The 18368-nt window shown below is 49.1% G+C and overlaps 1 protein-coding gene across 4 annotated transcripts in view; it reads right to left on the minus strand.

Moving 5' to 3' along the window:
• Positions 1-18368, minus strand: part of SH3RF1 (SH3 domain containing ring finger 1) — a 211066-nt gene that overhangs the window by 62286 nt on the left and 130412 nt on the right. For all 4 annotated transcript variants that reach the window (XM_077279482.1, XM_077279480.1, XM_077279483.1 and 1 more), the window contains one exon: positions 10077-10172. In XM_077279482.1, the coding sequence (XP_077135597.1) occupies positions 10077-10172 (96 nt within the window). The remainder of the gene's footprint in view (positions 1-10076; positions 10173-18368) is intronic.

Genomic DNA, 18368 nt, shown 5'->3' on the forward strand with positions numbered 1-18368 from the left:
CACTGTGCTCTGCCTGGGGCCCCATATGCTGCCTGGGGCCCCTGTGCTCTGCCTGGGGCCCCATATGCTGCCTGGGGCCCCTGTGCTCTGCCTGGGGCCACTGTGCTCTGCCTGGGGCCCCATGTTCTGCCTGGGGCCACTGTGCTCTGCCTGGGGCCCCATAAGCTGCCTGGGGCCCCTGTGCTCTGCCTGGGACCACTGTGCTCTGCCTGGGGCCCCATATGCTGCCTGGGGCCCCTGTGCTCTGCCTTGGGCCACTGTGCTCTGCCTGGGGCCCCATATGTTGCCTGGGGCCACTGTGCTCTGCCTGGGGCCCCATATGCTGCCTGGGGCCCCTGTGCTCTGCCTGGGGCCCCATATGCTGCCTGGGGCCCCTGTGCTCTGCCTGGGGCCCCATATGCTGCCTGGGGCCCCTGTGCTCTGCCTGGGGCCCCTGTGCTCTGCCTGGGGCCCCATGTTCTGCCTGGGGCCCCTGTGCTCTGCCTGGGGCCACTGTGCTCTGCCTGGGGCCCCATATGCTGCCTGGGGCCCCTGTGCTCTGCCTGGGGCCCCATATGCTGCCTGGGGCCCCTGTGCTCTGCCTGGGGCCCCTGTGCTCTGCCTGGGGCCCCATATGCTGCCTGGGGCCCCTGTGCTCTGCCTGGGGCCACTGTGCTCTGCCTGGGGCCCCATAGGCTGCCTGGGGCCCCTGTGCTCTGCCTGGGACCACTGTGCTCTGCCTGGGGCCCCATATGCTGCCTGGGGCCCCTGTGCTCTGCCTGGGGCCACTGTGCTCTGCCTGGGGCCACTGTGCTCTGCCTGGGGCCCCATATGCTGCCTGGGGCCCCTGTGCTCTGCCTGGGTGTAGGACACTGGTGACGTCACTTATCTCCGGACATTAGCTCCGGACATTAGCTGCGGACATTATCTCCGGACATTAGCTCCGGACATTATCTCCGGACATTAGCTCCGGACAAAGCCACGGAAGTTGGCACAAATTGCAGGAAGTAGTATTCTAGGCAATTATATATTAGATGGGCATTTCCTGAAGGAAATACATGGTGCTTGAACAGCGCTACCAGCTTTACAGCAGCACTTTTCACACACGGGACTGGGGGGCGCGCTTACTTTTGCACCCGGGGCCGGGGGCGCGCTTACTTTTGCACCCGGGGGCGCACTTACTTTTGCACCCGGGGGCGCACTTACTTTTGCACCCGGGGGCGCACTTACTTTTGCACCCGGGGGCGCACTTACTTTTGCACCCGGGGGCGCACTTACTTTTGCACCCGGGGGCGCACTTACTTTTGGGGCCGCACTTACTTTTGGTGGGCGGGGACCCTCGGCCTCCGATTTGGTGGGCGGGGCCCCTTGGCCTCCGATTTGGTGGGCGGGGCCCCTCGGCCTCCGATGTGGTGGTCGGGGACCCTCGGCCTCCGCTTTGGTGGGTGGGGCCGGGCCCCTCGGCCTCCGCTTTGGTGGGCGGGGCTGCTCGGTCGTCGATTTGTTGGGCGGGGCTCCTCGGCCTCCGATTTGGTTGGCGGGGCCCCTCGCCCTCCGATTTGGTTGGCGGGGCCCCTTATCCTCCGATTTGGTGGGCGGGGACTCTCGGCCTCCGATTTGGTGGGCGGGGCCCCTCGGCCTCCGATTTGGTGGGCGGGGCCCCTCGGCCTTCGATTTGGTGGGCGGGGCTCCTCGGCCTCCGATTTGGTTGGCGAAGCCCCTCGGCCTCCGATTTGGTTGGCGGGGCCCCTCGGCCTCCGATTTGGTGGGCGGGGACTCTCGGCCTCCGATTTGGTGGGCGGGGCCCCTCGGCCTCCGATTTGGTGGGCGGGGCCCCTCGGCCTCCGATTTGGTGGGCGGGGCCCCTCGGCCTCCGATTTGGTGGGCGGGGCCCCTCGGCCTCCGATTTGGTGGGCGGGGACCCTCGGCCTCCGATTTGGTGGGCGGGGACCCTCGGCCTCCGATTTGGTGGGCGGGGACCCTCGGCCTCCGATTTGGTGGGCGGGGACCCTCGGCCTCCGATGTGGTGGTCGGGGCCCCTCGGCCTCCGCTTTGGTGGGCGGGGCCGGGCCCCTCGGCCTCCGCTTTGGTGGGCGGGGCCGCTCGGCCTTCGATTTGGTGGGCGGGGCTCCTCGGCCTCCGATTTGGTGGGCGGGGCCCCTCGGCCTCCGATTTGGTTGGCGGGGCCCCTCGGCCTCTGATTTGGTGTGTGCTCTGCCTGGGGCCACTGTGCTCTGCCTGGGGCCCCATATGCTGCCTGGGGCCCCTGTGCTCTGCCTGGGGCCCCATAGGCTGCCTGGGGCCCCTGTGCTCTGCCTGGGGCCCCTGTGCTCTGCCTGGGGCCCCATGTTCTGCCTGGGGCCCCATGTTCTGCCTGGGGCCCTTGTGCTCTGCCTGGGGCCACTGTGCTCTGCCTGGGGCCCCATGTTCTGCCTGGGGCCACTGTGCTCTGCCTGGGGCCCCATAAGCTGCCTGGGGCCCCTGTGCTCTGCCTGGGACCACTGTGCTCTGCCTGGGGACCCATATGCTGCCTGGGGCCCCTGTGCTCTGCCTGGGGCCACTGTGCTCTGCCTGGGGCCCCATATGCTGCCTGGGGCCACTGTGCTCTGCCTGGGGCCCCATATGCTGCCTGGGGCCCCTGTGCTCTGCCTGGGGCCCCATATGCTGCCTGGGGCCCCTGTGCTCTGCCTGGGGCCCCTGTGCTCTGCCTGGGGCCCCATGTTCTGCCTGGGGCCACTATGCTCTGCCTGGGGCCCCATATGCTGCCTGGGGCCCCTGTGCTCTGCCTGGGGCCCCATATGCTGCCTGGGGCCCCTGTGCTCTGCCTGGGGCCCCTGTGCTCTGCCTGGGGCCCCATGTTCTGCCTGGGGCCCCTGTGCTCTGCCTGGGGCCACTGTGCTCTGCCTGGGGCCCCATGTTCTGCCTGGGGCCACTGTGCTCTGCCTGGGGCCCCATAAGCTGCCTGGGGCCCATGTGCTCTGCCTGGGACCACTGTGCTCTGCCTGGGGACCCATATGCTGCCTGGGGCCCCTGTGCTCTGCCTGGGGCCACTGTGCTCTGCCTGGGGCCCCATATGCTGCCTGGGGCCACTGTGCTCTGCCTGGGGCCCCATATGCTGCCTGGGGCCCCTGTGCTCTGCCTGGGGCCCCATATGCTGCCTGGGGCCCCTGTGCTCTGCCTGGGGCCCCTGTGCTCTGCCTGGGGCCCCATGTTCTGCCTGGGGCCACTGTGCTCTGCCTGGGGCCCCATATGCTGCCTGGGGCCCCTGTGCTCTGCCTGGGGCCCCATATGCTGCCTGGGGCCCCTGTGCTCTGCCTGGGGCCCCATGTTCTGCCTGGGGCCCCTGTGCTCTGCCTGGGGCCCCATATGCTGCCTGGGGCCCCTGTGCTCTGCCTGGGGCCCCTGTGCTCTGCCTGGGGCCCCATGTTCTGCCTGGGGCCCCTGTGCTCTGCCTGGGGCCCCATATGCTGCCTGGGGCCCCTGTACTCTGCCTGGGGCCACTGTGCTCTGCCTGGGGCCCCATATGCTGCCTGGGGCCACTGTGCTCTGCCTGGGGCCCCATATGCTGCCTGGGGCCACTGTGCTCTGCCTGGGGCCCCATATGCTGCCTGGGGCCCCTGTGCTCTGCCTGGGGCCCCATATGCTGCCTGGGGCCCCTGTGCTCTGCCTGGGGCCCCTGTGCTCTGCCTGGGACCCCATGTTCTGCCTGGGGCCCCTGTGCTCTGCCTGGGGCCACTGTGCTCTGCCTGGGGCCCCATATGCTGCCTGGGGCCCCTGTGCTCTGCCTGGGGCCCCATATGCTGCCTGGGGCCCCAGTGCTCTGCCTGGGGCCCCTGTGCTCTGCCTGGGGCCCCATGTTCTGCCTGGGGCCCCTGTGCTCTGCCTGGGGCCACTGTGCTCTGCCTGGGGCCCCATATGCTGCCTGGGGCCCCTGTGCTCTGCCTGGGGCCCCATATGCTGCCTGGGTCCCCTGTGCTCTGCCTGGGGCCACTGTGCTCTGCCTGGGGCCCCATATGCTGCCTGGGGCCCCTGTGCTCTGCCTGGGGCCCCATATGCTGCCTGGGGCCCCTGTGCTCTGCCTGGGGCCCCATATGCTGCCTGGGGCCCCTGTGCTCTGCCTGGGGCCCCATATGCAGCCTGGGGCCCCTGTGCTCTGCCTGGGGCCCCATGTTCTGCCTGGGGCCCCTGTGCTCTGCCTGGGGCCACTGTGCTCTGCCTGGGGCCCCATATGCTGCCTTGGGCCCCTGTGCTCTGCCTGGGGCCCCATATGCTGCCTGGGGCCCCTGTGCTCTGCCTGGGGCCCCTGTGCTCTGCCTGGGGTCCCATATGCTGCCTGGGGCCCCTGTGCTCTGCCTGGGGCCCCATGTTCTGCCTGGGGCCCCTGTGCTCTGCCTGGGGCCACTGTGCTCTGCCTGGGGCCACTGTGCTCTGCCTGGGGCCCCATATGCTGCCTGGGGCCCCATATGCTGCCTGGGGCCCCTGTGCTCTGCCTGGGGCCACTGTGCTCTGCCTGGGGCCTCATAGGCTGCCTGGGGCCCCTGTGCTCTGCCTGGGACCACTGTGCTCTGCCTGGGGCCCCATATGCTGCCTGGGGCCCCTGTGCTCTGCCTGGGGCCACTGTGCTCTGCCTGGGGCCCCATATGCTGCCTGGGGCCCCTGTGCTCTGCCTGGGGCCCCATATGCTGCCTGGGGCCCCTGTGCTCTGCCTGGGGCCCCTGTGCTCTGCCTGGGGCCCCATATGCTGCCTGGGGCCCCTGTGCTCTGCCTGGGGCCCCATGTTCTGCCTGGGGCCCCTGTGCTCTGCCTGGGGCCACTGTGCTCTGCCTGGGGCCACTGTGCTCTGCCTGGGGCCCCATATGCTGCCTGGGGCCCCATATGCTGCCTGGGGCCCCTGTGCTCTGCCTGGGGCCACTGTGCTCTGCCTGGGGCCTCATAGGCTGCCTGGGGCCCCTGTGCTCTGCCTGGGACCACTGTGCTCTGCCTGGGGCCCCATATGCTGCCTGGGGCCCCTGTGCTCTGCCTGGGGCCACTGTGCTCTGCCTGGGGCCCCATATGCTGCCTGGGGCCCCTGTGCTCTGCCTGGGTGTAGGACACTGGTGACGTCACTTATCTCCGGACATTAGCTCCGGACATTAGCTCCGGACAAAGCCACGGAAGTTGGCACAAATTGCAGGAAGTAGTATTCTAGGCAATTATATATTAGAAGGGTAAGTGCAGGTGACAATGCAGAATTCTATTTCTGATTTGCAGTACCCTCCAGAGAAGAACCAATTACTGTACTACGGAGCTCTTCAGTAGCAATAAAATTCCCCATGTATAACAATAGTGGGCAGATAATAATAATAATAATAATAATAATAATAATTTTTATTTATATAGCGCCAACATATTCCGCAGCGCTTTACAACTTATAGAGGGGATTTGTACAGACAATAGACATTACAGCATAACAGAAATCACAGTTCAAAACAGATACCAGTAGGAATGGGGGCCCTGCTCACAAGCTTACAAACTATGAGGAAAAGGGGAGACACGAGAGGTGGATGGTAACAATTGGGCAGATGTACAGTGCCGGCCGTGGCCACTATGCTGTTGTCAGAGCTGTCTTGTGCAGCTCTACAACTGAGCAGTTACGGCCACCGCCAGCACCAGGAACAGCTGTTCGACAGGGGTGCCGTTGTTGCATCACCACTGATCAGACATTGATGACCTATCTTGAGAATAGACCATCAATGTTAAAGTTCTGGACAACCCCTTTAAGGTTTACATGTCTGTGCCCATAAGAGAATCCAAACTTTTTTATGAACAGATGTAGCAGAGTTTAAATAAAAATGTTCTTTTCTTTTATGTACTAGGTTACATCACCGAGATAACACAATGCAGCAGGTTTATGTACAGTGTCGGACTGGGGTGCCAAGGCCCCACTTTTCAACTACATGCAAATAACAAATGTATAACAATGAACTGGGTAGATTCTTACATGAATAAGATGCCGCCTGTGTGTGTACATAGTGATTCAAGCATATTGTGTCAAGTTCTGCTCATACCAGAGGGTGGTGGCTCTCTATTGCATAGGGACCCACCGGAGGATTCTCCTGTGGGCCTACTACATGGCACTGTATAAACTTTATCTTTTATTTTACCATGCCCCTCTGCAAAGTAAAGTGTAGTAATGTATGTTTTCCTATACAGTGAGATAAAAGATATCCATGTGCATACTGGCACAGCGAATGCCAGAAGCAGGGGTGTACATAGAATTCATAGGGCCCTACAGCAGAAGCGCTAATTAAACAAAAAAAGAAAAATTAAATAATTGCCTTAGTTACAGAAGAGCATATATCACAAGTTTCAAGTCTTTACATAGCAATTTTTCCATGGTCCTCCATAAAATATAATGCACCCCCATACAGTATAATGCACTCCCCATGGTTCTACATGTAATATAATGCACTCCCCATGGTCCTCCATACAGTATAATGCATTCCTCATGGTCCTACAAGTAATATAATGCACTCCCCATGGTCCTCCATACAGTATAATGCACTCCTCATGGTCCTCCATACAGTATAATGCACTCCCCATGGTCCTCCATACAGTATAATGCACTCCCCATGGTCTTACAAGTAATATAATGCACTCCTCATGGTCCTCCGTACAGTATAATGCACTCCCCATGGTCCTCCATACAGTATAATGCACTCCCCATGGTCTTCCATACACTATAATGCCCTGCCCATGGTCCTCCATACACTATAATGCCCTCCTCATTGTCCTCCATACAGTATAATGCACTCCCCATGGTCCTCCATACACTATAATGCACTCCCCATGGTCCTCCATACACTATAATGCACTCCCCATGGTCCTCCATACAATATAATGCACTGCCCATGGTCCTCCATACAATATAATGCCCTCCCCATGTTCCTCCAAACTCTATTATGGCCACCAGTCACTGATTTAAAAAATAAATATATACAACACTCCCCATTCCTCATTCCATCCGATGTTTCAGTCTCCTGAGCACATGATGTCACGTGGACTGCTGCCATTGGCGGTATGCCACTGGCCAGAAGGGCTCTCTTTTGGGCCCATGGGTATGTTTGAGATAACATTTGAGGATTATTTCTGACTTACAGAACTGTGTAAACGTTTTAGGCAGGAGTGAAACTAATGCTGCAAAGTAAGAATACTTTCAACAATAGAAGAGTTCATAGATTATTTTTTTTATCAATCAACAATATGCAAAATGAATTAAAAAAAACTAAATCTAAATCAATTAAATATTTTGTGTGACAGCCCTTTATCTTTATAAAACAACATTACTTCTAGATACTTGCAACACAGTTTTTGAAGGAATTCAGCAGGGAGGTTGTTGCAAACATCATGGAGAATTAACCACAGATCATGTAATCCCAGACAAACTTGATGATATTGACATCTTGTTCTTTACTCTGAAGATAGTTTTTAATGACATTGGCTGCATGTTTGAGGTCGATGTTCTGCTGCAGAATAAATTAGAGCCAATCAAACGCCTCCCTGATGGTATTACATGATGGATAAGTATCTGTCTACATTTTTCAGCATCAAGGACACCAAGAAAAGGTCAACATTGTGGGCAGCAGACAAAACGGTTGGCCAAGGAAACTTAGTGTAGCAGATGAAAGACATTAATGCTTACTTCCCTTCAAAATCATAACCTATCCTGCAGTGCCATCATCTCAGAACTGGAAGTAACCAGTGGGACCCAGCTGCAGCCATCTACTGTTCAGAGAAGTTTGGCCAGAATTGATAGTCATGAAAGAATTGAGGCAAAAAATCATACTTTTGGGAAAGAAAACAAGGTCAAGTGACCCAACTAGAATTGGTGCCATAGGGCAGAAATATGGCAGCAGTTGCTCTGGAGTGATGAGTCAAAATATGAAATATTTTTGGTGTAACAGAAGGCAGTATGTTTGCTGGAGGACAGGAGAGCAGTACAATAATGAGGGTCTGCAGGCAGCAGTTAAATATGGTGGGTTTCCAGATATTTATACATCATGAAATACCATCTGAGAAGCGTTTGATTGACTACAAATGTACTCTGCAGCAAGACAATGATTCCAAATATATAGCCATTGTCATGGAAAAACAGAGTACTGGAAGTGATGGCATGGCCTCATAGAGCCTTGATCTCAACATTAGTGAGTCTGTTTGGGATTACATAAAGAGACAGAAGGATTTACACATCCACAGAAGTTCTGTGGTCAGATCTCCAAGATGTCGTTAGTTATAGCTCTCACTCTACGGCTATTCAGCTGCCGGAGCCAGTTTCAGGGAACGTGGATTACATTGGAGCTTCGTGAGAGCATTTTTGGTAACAAATTGGTGAATGAGTGACTGTCTGTTTTTAGTTCTGTCATTTTTTTCTGTGTTTTTCAGGTATCCATTTCTGGACTACAAATCACAGTTGTCATCAACTCCAACTACCATTACCCAAGATTGCCATCGCACCAGGGCAATTGGGAAGAGTCAGACAAAGCGCCAGAATTGGTGCATCTAATGTGAAGCACCAATTCTGAGGTGGCTGCGGACTTTTATTTTTATGCTGGGAAAAGCTCAAAAACCAGGGACCTTCCAGTCTGATAATACAAGTCTGCAGCTGTCTGCTTTATCTTTGCTGGTTTTCAAAAATGAGGGGGGCTCTAAGTCGTTTTTTTTAAATTATTTATTTATTTAATAGGTTAAATAAGGCAAAACATCCTTTAGTGCCACATGAAAGGCACTAAAGGGTGTAAGTTTGTTTATGTAGGGGCTAGTGAAATTATATATCTACAGGATATCTATCTATTTGATCTATCTATTCCGAGGGTTCTGGCTCCAATATTTTTTCTTGCACCTGTAGACTTGCACTGGCGAGTCTCGTCCAATAAACGCAATGAGAGCATTCTGCAATTTTTTTCCTTAGTCTGATTAGAGCTGAGAAAAAAACTCACAGATCAGCAATGACTCATTGAATAATATTGGTCAGAGAGTAATGTGATGTTTGTGAGCGAGCCCTATGCCTGAGTTTCACAGGATGACTAAAATGGCAGCCAATGGGGACTTCAGAAAGCCTCCAGCTGCCACTGTACTCCATGGGCTTAAAGTGATCATCAGTGATTCACAATGGCATGTAAATGGTAAACAGCAGCGATCAGAACAAGCTCTGATTGCTGCTACAGACAGATGCTGGCTATGTAACAAAGCCAGCATATGCTGCATATGAAGAAGGCTCAGCTCCTGAGCCTGCTCGATACACCACCTGCAATGAAAATGTAGGACATGGGGTGTTAAACAGATAAAGAGGCCTGTCTGATAGAATACCTTAATTACCAAAAGGGTCTTTGTTGCCGATAACAACCAATTACAATACAGCTTTCATTTTACCAGAGCTGAACTTCTGTGGGCAACAAAGCCAGTTTAATAAATGATGCCCACTGTCTCTCAACGTCACACATGGATTTTTAGCTATTACTACTAAGGCAACACAAAACATAGAAATTAAGATAGAAAACATGTTAGAACATAAAATAAATATAGTGAGTCATGTGGCAGAGGTTTAGGGGGTTAATAATCTACAAGTTGTTCTTATTTCCTCCACCATGAGTAATTTAGGAAATATTCAAGCAAAGTATGGGATCTCTGGTGCAGACGTATCCATGGATGTAGCACAAATACCACAGAATCATCTGTGCTTCTCCTGAAACCTGCCAGTATGGTGACTTATGAAGAAAATATGTCTTTATGCATCAGCCACGGTAAAGTGAGCACTTCGCAGACTTGAAAAAACAAAGTGAGCCTGAGCTAACATACCTTCCTGATGACAATGTGGAGGAATTCATTCTCTACGATAATTGTGGTAACCGTGGACTAGTAATGACTTCAGCATATTCTATGAATGATGAAGACAAGACACCACATGTGCTTTATTAATGGAGTCAAAACTAATCGGCCTGGAAGATCTATGTACATAGAAAGTCATAAATGGTCCTGATCTGGGGTTATGTGAACACAGGGCTCACAGCTCATTCCTAGAAACCAGCTCATTTTTCTATTCTCCCGAGTGTATTACTTACTTCCACGTAGGAAATTGGGAATATTCCGATTTTGTCCCCCAGCATTCCTTCTGCCCAGTTCTCATCCACTCTGCGGATCACCGTGAGAATGTCGTCCTGTAGAGACAGAGAAAAATTATCTCAGCATTTGTCCCAACGCGATCCACATGAACCCCCCCGGGAGCCGTACAATGGTGGACGTGTGAGGTATCGGTAATCCGTACACCTATAATGAGGTTCACATGTGCTCCAGTTGTGGGTTTCTCTAGCTCCACTGGTCTTAGGTTTCTTACAAGTTGGGAATCCACCTTTTTTTAGGACATTGAAACTCGCCTTCGATCAAAAAGTGTAGAAAGCGCAAATCTGCTCACAAGTCTCTTTCTTAGGAAGGAAAATGTGTAGTCCCCAGGTCAAACCTAGAGAATGACTTAGTCTTCCTCTGATCATAAATTACCCATTCCCAACAGAAATGTGGCAAATGCCACATGCGCCTATCTGTACAGCCCGTCTGCAAAAATTGCTCAATAATGCCTTACACTGTGAAGTATGTATTGAGCAATAGTAATAAAATACGATAAAACATAAAAGCAAAAACACATGCAAATAAAGCACGATAACTTCACTGTAAAAAAAGCAAAATAGGCTGTTATATCTGCAAATAAATATAATGTAATACCCGCGCTAAAATATGCACCTATAGGGTACCAATATATACAATAATTATTCTAAAAGGTTTACCTTAATGGTGGTATGCAATGGACTGTCTGACGCCGTATGTTGGAAGGGGCAACCTCAAGGAAGTGTGTGCGGATACGACTAAGATAGAAAAACAATATGTTTAATATACACACTAAATTGGCAGAAAGTACGATGATTGTATCTTAATACAGAATGCCGTTTCAGGAACTTGTAGATTCACAGTAGGAAGAAGCCTTAATCGAGGGTTTACCTCCTGGGTTAAAGCTATAAGAGCGGCAGGACTTGTAATTAATAGAAAACAGAAGTACCTGTGAATAGCGGTACTCGTTGTTCCGAGAAAGAAATGTCCTTCTACTATAAAGTAATAGAGCAGTACTTATCTCCTTATTTCTTTAGTCCTAGGTGTACAGCTTGCGGGAGCTTTTCTGAGTGCACTGTCCCGGCCGGTGACAGGCACTCGTGGTGCTTTGCTGTGCTGCGCAGCAGCTTACAGGACCTGTATGACGTTCGGGTCACGTGACTTCCCTGGTCACGTGATACCCCTGTATACGGTACGGTGTGCAAGAGGAGCCAATAACCAACGCGTTTCGGAATTACAACGGATTCCTTCATCAGGGTTGGCTTCCTCTGCGTCCCAGGGCTTTAAATATCCTCAGCACATCATGATCGTAAGTGTAAATTGAAAGCAAACAGTTCGACTTCATTATTTAACCCCTTGGGTTTAAGAGTGTCCAGTTCGAAAATCAGTCTAGTCTCTTCTCTAGACATTTGTTTCAGATAGTCCCCGTTCCTCCAGTCCTTTTTAACCACCTTAATGCCAGTTACATTAACCCCTTGCAGGGATCCCCCATGGCACACTGCAAAGTGTTTAGATAAAGGATGTTCATCATATTTATTTTTTATATTCCGCAGATGCTCATTAATTCTTCTGCAAAGGGGACGTTTTGTGCGTCCTACGTATAATTTACTACAGGGGCATTTGATAACATATATTACCCCCTGAGTAGTACATGTAATAAAGTCTGTAATCTGTATATGGATATCATTCTGGGAGGACACAGATTTCTGTTTTGACAAACGTAAAGATTTACACATTTTGCACTTCTGGCAAGGAAAAAAGCCCTTTATGGTTTGTTTGAAGGGACCTATGCTTATATTTGGTTGGACGGGGTTCAGTGTTGTGGGGGCAATAAGTGTACTCAAATTACGTGCTTTCCTAAAGACGAAACTGGGGTGATCTAATAGTTTATCCCCAATCACCTTATCGTCCTTTAATAAAGACCAGTGTTTATTAACAATATTTTTAAGGATTTTTACATTGGAATTATATTGGGTGATAATTGGAATGGATATCAGATTTGTTTTATTGGCAGCATCCTCATTGTTTTTTGTTGAATCATGGAGAAGTTGTTCTCTAGGGATATTTCGAACACTATCCTGTGCTGCCAATAGGTGATGGTGATTATAGCCTTTGTTTAAAAATTTACCAATAAGGACATTGGTTTCACTATCATAATCTGCACTATTAGAGCAGTTTCGATTTGATCTCATAAATTGGCTACGCGGGACATTAAGCAGCCATCTTGGTAGATGGCAGCTGCCCATTGAGATGAAACTGTTTGAGTCTGTCGGTTTGATGAACGTGGATGTCTGGATTTTGTCCTCATCAATAAAAAGGTTAAGGTCTAAAAAGTGTATGTTGGTTTTACTAGTAGTGGCTAAGAATTGAAGATAAAAATCATTTTTATTAATATCAATTAAAAACTGGTTTAATGAATCCTCGTCATTTTCCCATATAAAAAATATATCATCAATAAAACGTAGCCACAGGGCCAGACCCGCGCGCAAGGAACCCTCCGGGTAGATGTAGAGGTCCTCCCACCTGCCTACATAGAGGTTTGCATAACTGGGCGCGAATCTGGTCCCCATGGCTGTGCCCCACTGCTGGGCATAGTAGTCCGCCTTATATTTAAAAAAATTATGTGTGAGAATAAAATGTGCACAGTCTTTTAAAAATTCAACTTTTCTGGGGGAAAGTTGTTGTGCTAAATTTAAAAAGTGACTCATTGCCTCTGTTCCTTTTTCGTGTTGTATTACTGTATATAAAGAAGACACATCAAGCGTGCCTAGTATATAGTTATTCTGCCATTTAAGATTGCCAAGAATTTGTAGGATATGTTTGCTATCTTTCAGATAGGCTGGCAATGTGGGAACCACTTTTTGAAGAAAACAGTCCACATAATGGGACAAATTGGAAGTTAGATTCCCGATGCCTGAAATATTACACAGCACAGCAAAGCACCAGAGTGCCTGTCACCGGCCGGGACAGTGCACTCAGAAAAGCTCCCGCAAGCTGTACACCTAGGACTAAAGAAATAAGGAGATAAGTACTGCTCTATTACTTTATAGTAGAAGGACATTTCTTTCTCGGAACAACGAGTACCGCTATTCACAGGTACTTCTGTTTTCTATTAATTACACGAAAAAGGAACAGAGGCAATGAGTCACTTTTTAAATTTAGCACAACAACTTTCCCCCAGAAAAGTTGAATTTTTAAAAGACTGTGCACATTTTATTCTCACACATAATTTTTTTAAATATAAGGCGGACTACTATGCCCAGCAGTGGGGCACAGCCATGGGGACCAGATTCGCGCCCAGTTATGCAAACCTCTATGTAGGCAGGTGGGAGGACCTCTACATCTACCCGGAGGGTTCCTTGCGCGCGGGTCTGGCCCTGTGGCTACGTTTTATTGATGATATATTTTTTATATGGGAAAATGACGAGGATTCATTAAACCAGTTTTTAATTGATATTAATAAAAATGATTTTTATCTTCAATTCTTAGCCACTACTAGTAAAACCAACATACACTTTTTAGACCTTAACCTTTTTATTGATGAGGACAAAATCCAGACATCCACGTTCATCAAACCGACAGACTCAAACAGTTTCATCTCAATGGGCAGCTGCCATCTACCAAGATGGCTGCTTAATGTCCCGCGTAGCCAATTTATGAGATCAAATCGAAACTGCTCTAATAGTGCAGATTATGATAGTGAAACCAATGTCCTTATTGGTAAATTTTTAAACAAAGGCTATAATCACCATCACCTATTGGCAGCACAGGATAGTGTTCGAAATATCCCTAGAGAACAACTTCTCCATGATTCAACAAAAAACAATGAGGATGCTGCCAATAAAACAAATCTGATATCCATTCCAATTATCACCCAATATAATTCCAATGTAAAAATCCTTAAAAATATTGTTAATAAACACTGGTCTTTATTAAAGGACGATAAGGTGATTGGGGATAAACTATTAGATCACCCCAGTTTCGTCTTTAGGAAAGCACGTAATTTGAGTACACTTATTGCCCCCACAACACTGAACCCCGTCCAACCAAATATAAGCATAGGTCCCTTCAAACAAACCATAAAGGGCTTTTTTCCTTGCCAGAAGTGCAAAATGTGTAAATCTTTACGTTTGTCAAAACAGAAATCTGTGTCCTCCCAGAATGATATCCATATACAGATTACAGACTTTATTACATGTACTACTCAGGGGGTAATATATGTTATCAAATGCCCCTGTAGTAAATTATACGTAGGACGCACAAAACGTCCCCTTTGCAGAAGAATTAATGAGCATCTGCGGAATATAAAAAATAAATATGATGAACATCCTTTATCTAAACACTTTGCAGTGTGCCATGGGGGATCCCTGCAAGGGGTTAATGTAACTGGCATTAAGGTGGTTAAAAAGGACTGGAGGAACGGGGACTATCTGAAACAAATGTCTAGAGAAGAGACTAGACTGATTTTCGAACTGGACACTCTTAAACCCAAGGGGTTAAATAATGAAGTCGAACTGTTTGCTTTCAATTTACACTTACGATCATGATGTGCTGAGGATATTTAAAGCCCTGGGACGCAGAGGAAGCCAACCCTGATGAAGGAATCCGTTGTAATTCCGAAACGCGTTGGTTATTGGCTCCTCTTGCACACCGTACCGTATACAGGGGTATCACGTGACCAGGGAAGTCACGTGACCCGAACGTCATACAGGTCCTGTAAGCTGCTGCGCAGCACAGCAAAGCACCACGAGTGCCTGTCACCGGCCGGGACAGTGCACTCAGAAAAGCTCCCGCAAGCTGTACACCTAGGACTAAAGAAATAAGGAGATAAGTACTGCTCTATTACTTTATAGTAGAAGGACATTTCTTTCTCGGAACAACGAGTACCGCTATTCACAGGTACTTCTGTTTTCTATTAATTACAAGTCCTGCCGCTCTTATAGCTTTAACCCAGGAGGTAAACCCTCGATTAAGGCTTCTTCCTACTGTGAATCTACAAGTTCCTGAAACGGCATTCTGTATTAAGATACAATCATCGTACTTTCTGCCAATTTAGTGTGTATATTAAACATATTGTTTTTCTATCTTAGTCGTATCCGCACACACTTCCTTGAGGTTGCCCCTTCCAACATACGGCGTCAGACAGTCCATTGCATACCACCATTAAGGTAAACCTTTTAGAATAATTATTGTATATATTGGTACCCTATAGGTGCATATTTTAGCGCGGGTATTACATTATATTTATTTCCTTGTAGCCCCATTTTCCCGATGTGGTTCGGGATTTTACTTGCAGCTGTTTTTATGCACATGCACTAGCGCCGCTACAATATACATAAGATTGTCCCTACTATATCTGCAAATATACTGAGGTCGCAGCCGCCAACATGAAGGCTGCCACATACATCCGCCTTCACTTTGGGCAAATCAAAATTTGCTTTTGTCATCTATAGCAAGCCACCAAAGCTCAACCTTCAAAGAAAGCAAAGCTGAACTCTGAACCGACAAACTGTTTCACATTTTTGATAAATGAGGCCCTTTAGGCTGAATATCTGTTATTTTCAGCACAATGCTCATCAGAGCATCATTGAAAGTTTGGAAACCCCTTTAATAAAGGATACGTTGACATGATACTGATTTAGAGTGGATTTTCTGCAGCAACATCCCTCTGTGTAAAATGCTGGGCTTGTTTCAAATTTGACACAGATTTCATCTATCCATTGCAAAAAGTAAAAATGCACACTATGTTCCTCAAAAAGAACAGAGAAGGGGCAGATTTTATCATCCGCATCTCGAGAAGAAATATTCACCAATGAATAGATCAGATTTGTTAGGAGTTCATTCACTTAGGCTGGTTTCACATTTGCGTTTTTTACCGCTGCGTTTTAGCGCAAAAAAAGCATGCAGTTTTTTTCCTATATTTAACATTAAAAACGTATGCTTTTTTTTGTATGCGTTTTGCTGCGTTTGACGACGCATGCGTCGTTTCTATGCTTGCGTTTGGTTGCAGAAATGCAACATGTAGTAATTTCTAGAGGCCTTTTTTTGCGGCAAAAAACGTATTGCTGTCTATGTAAACGCATGCGTTTTTAAGCACATGCGTTTGGTTGCGTTTTAAACGCATGCGTTTCAATAGAAAAAAACAAGAATACACACTGATAAGCCACCCCCCACCATCCAGGTGATAAAGGGATCCAAACCCTAACCCATAAGCCACCCCCCACCATCAAGGTGATAAAGGGATCCAAACCCTAACCCTACCCCTAACCCATAAGCCACCCCCCACCATCAAGGTGATAAAGGGATCCAAACCCTAACCCTACCCCTAACCCTAGGGATCCTAACCCTAACCCTAGGGATCCTAACCCTAACCCTAGGGATCCTGCCTGTAAGGCTCGAGGTCATATGAGGACATCCAGCAGAGGGCGCATCACCGCGAATAAAGGTAACTACAGGTCATTGACATACATTACCTTAATTCCCCGGGGTTTTACAGGCACGAGCACAGCTGCATTATAGCAGAGCTCCTGCCTGTAAAATATTTTAACCCCTTCAGATGGATTTACATCGTGGGACGTTACAGATCTACGGAAGGTATGTATATTGTTGGTTTATTATTTTTAATTTGTTACAGAACGAGGGTCTTCAGCTGGATTAAGAGAATAATAAAATATTACAACAACCTGTCTGTTTATTTCATTAAAATACTTTGCAATATTGTGTGTGTGTTTTTTTAACCATTTCATACAATTGGATTAATAATGGATAGGTGTCATAATTGACGTCTCTCCATTATTAATCTGGCTTAATGTCACCTTACAATAGCAAGGTGACATTAACCCTTCATTACCCCATATCCCACAGCTACACGGGAGTGGGAAGAGAGTGGCCAAGTGCCAGAATAGGCGCATCTTCCAGATGTGCCTTTTCTGGGGTGGCTGGGGCAGATGTTTTTAGCCAGGGGGGGCCAATAATCGTGGACCCTCTCCAGGCTATTTATATCTGCCCTCAGTCACTGGCTTTACCACTCTGGCGGAGAAAATTGCGCGGGAGCCCACGCAAATTTTTTCTGCGATTTAACCCTTAAAGGGCCACTGTCACCCCCTCCAGCCGTTATAAACTAAAAGAGCCACCTTGTGCAGCAGTAATGCTGCATTCTAACAAGGTGGCTCTTTTAGATTTAGGTTCAAGTATACCCCCAAAAAAGCGATTTGATACTTAGCCACCATTGCTGTCTCTAGCCAGGGAGGCGGCTACTCACTCCCCAGCTCGAAACGCTCCTCTGCCGTCACTCACATCTTCTTGGTCTTTCTGCACCGCCCCCTCAGCGCTGTTTACGTTTTCAAACCGGCGCCTGAGCTGTGTAGTACTGTTCTGCGCAGGCACAGTAAGCTCTGGCCATCTGCCGTCCAAGCCAGGCTTGCATACTGCGCCTGCGCAGCAGTGCGGCCACCCACCTTTGGAATCCCAGCCCCGCACTGTGTTATGCATTATGCACAGTGCGGGGCTGGGATTCCTGGGCATGCGCAGAACAGTACTACACAGCGCAGGCGCCGGTTTGAAAGCGTAAACAGCGCTGAGGGGGCGGCGCAGAAAGACCAAGAAGATGTGAGTGACGGCAGAGGAGCGTTTCGAGCTGGGGAGTGAGGACCCGCCTCCCTGGCTAGAGACAGCAATGGTGGCTAAGTATCAAATCACTTTTTTTGGGGTATACTTGAACCTAAAACTAAAAGAGCCACCTTGTTAGAATGCAGCATTACTGCTGCACAAGGTGGCTCTTTTAGTTTATAATGGCTGGAGGGTGGTGACAGTGGCCCTTTAAATATAATCGCTACAGCGCCAAAATTTTGCACATACACACTACTTACATTAGTAGTGTGGAATATGCAAAAAAAAGGGGGATATGACATGGTATTGTATGTAAACCATGTCTCATATCATGTCGGGTTTAGGCAGGAGAAATGAAAAGCCGACAATTGAATTACCGGCTTTTCTGCTATATCGCGCTGAAGTAAATACAAATATATATATATATATATATATATATATATATATATATATATATATATATATATATATATATATATGTGTCTCAATGACACATATATATATATATATATATATATATATATATATATATATATATATATATATATATAATGAAAAAAGAAAAAAAAAAGAAACCCGACTTTGGAGCGAAGATCGCCGAACGCCGACCCGATCCCACAGTGAGATCGGGTCGGGTTTCACGAAAC

This window comes from Ranitomeya variabilis, chromosome 1 (genome assembly GCF_051348905.1).
Source record: "Ranitomeya variabilis isolate aRanVar5 chromosome 1, aRanVar5.hap1, whole genome shotgun sequence".
NCBI classification, from domain to species: Eukaryota; Metazoa; Chordata; class Amphibia; order Anura; family Dendrobatidae; genus Ranitomeya; species Ranitomeya variabilis.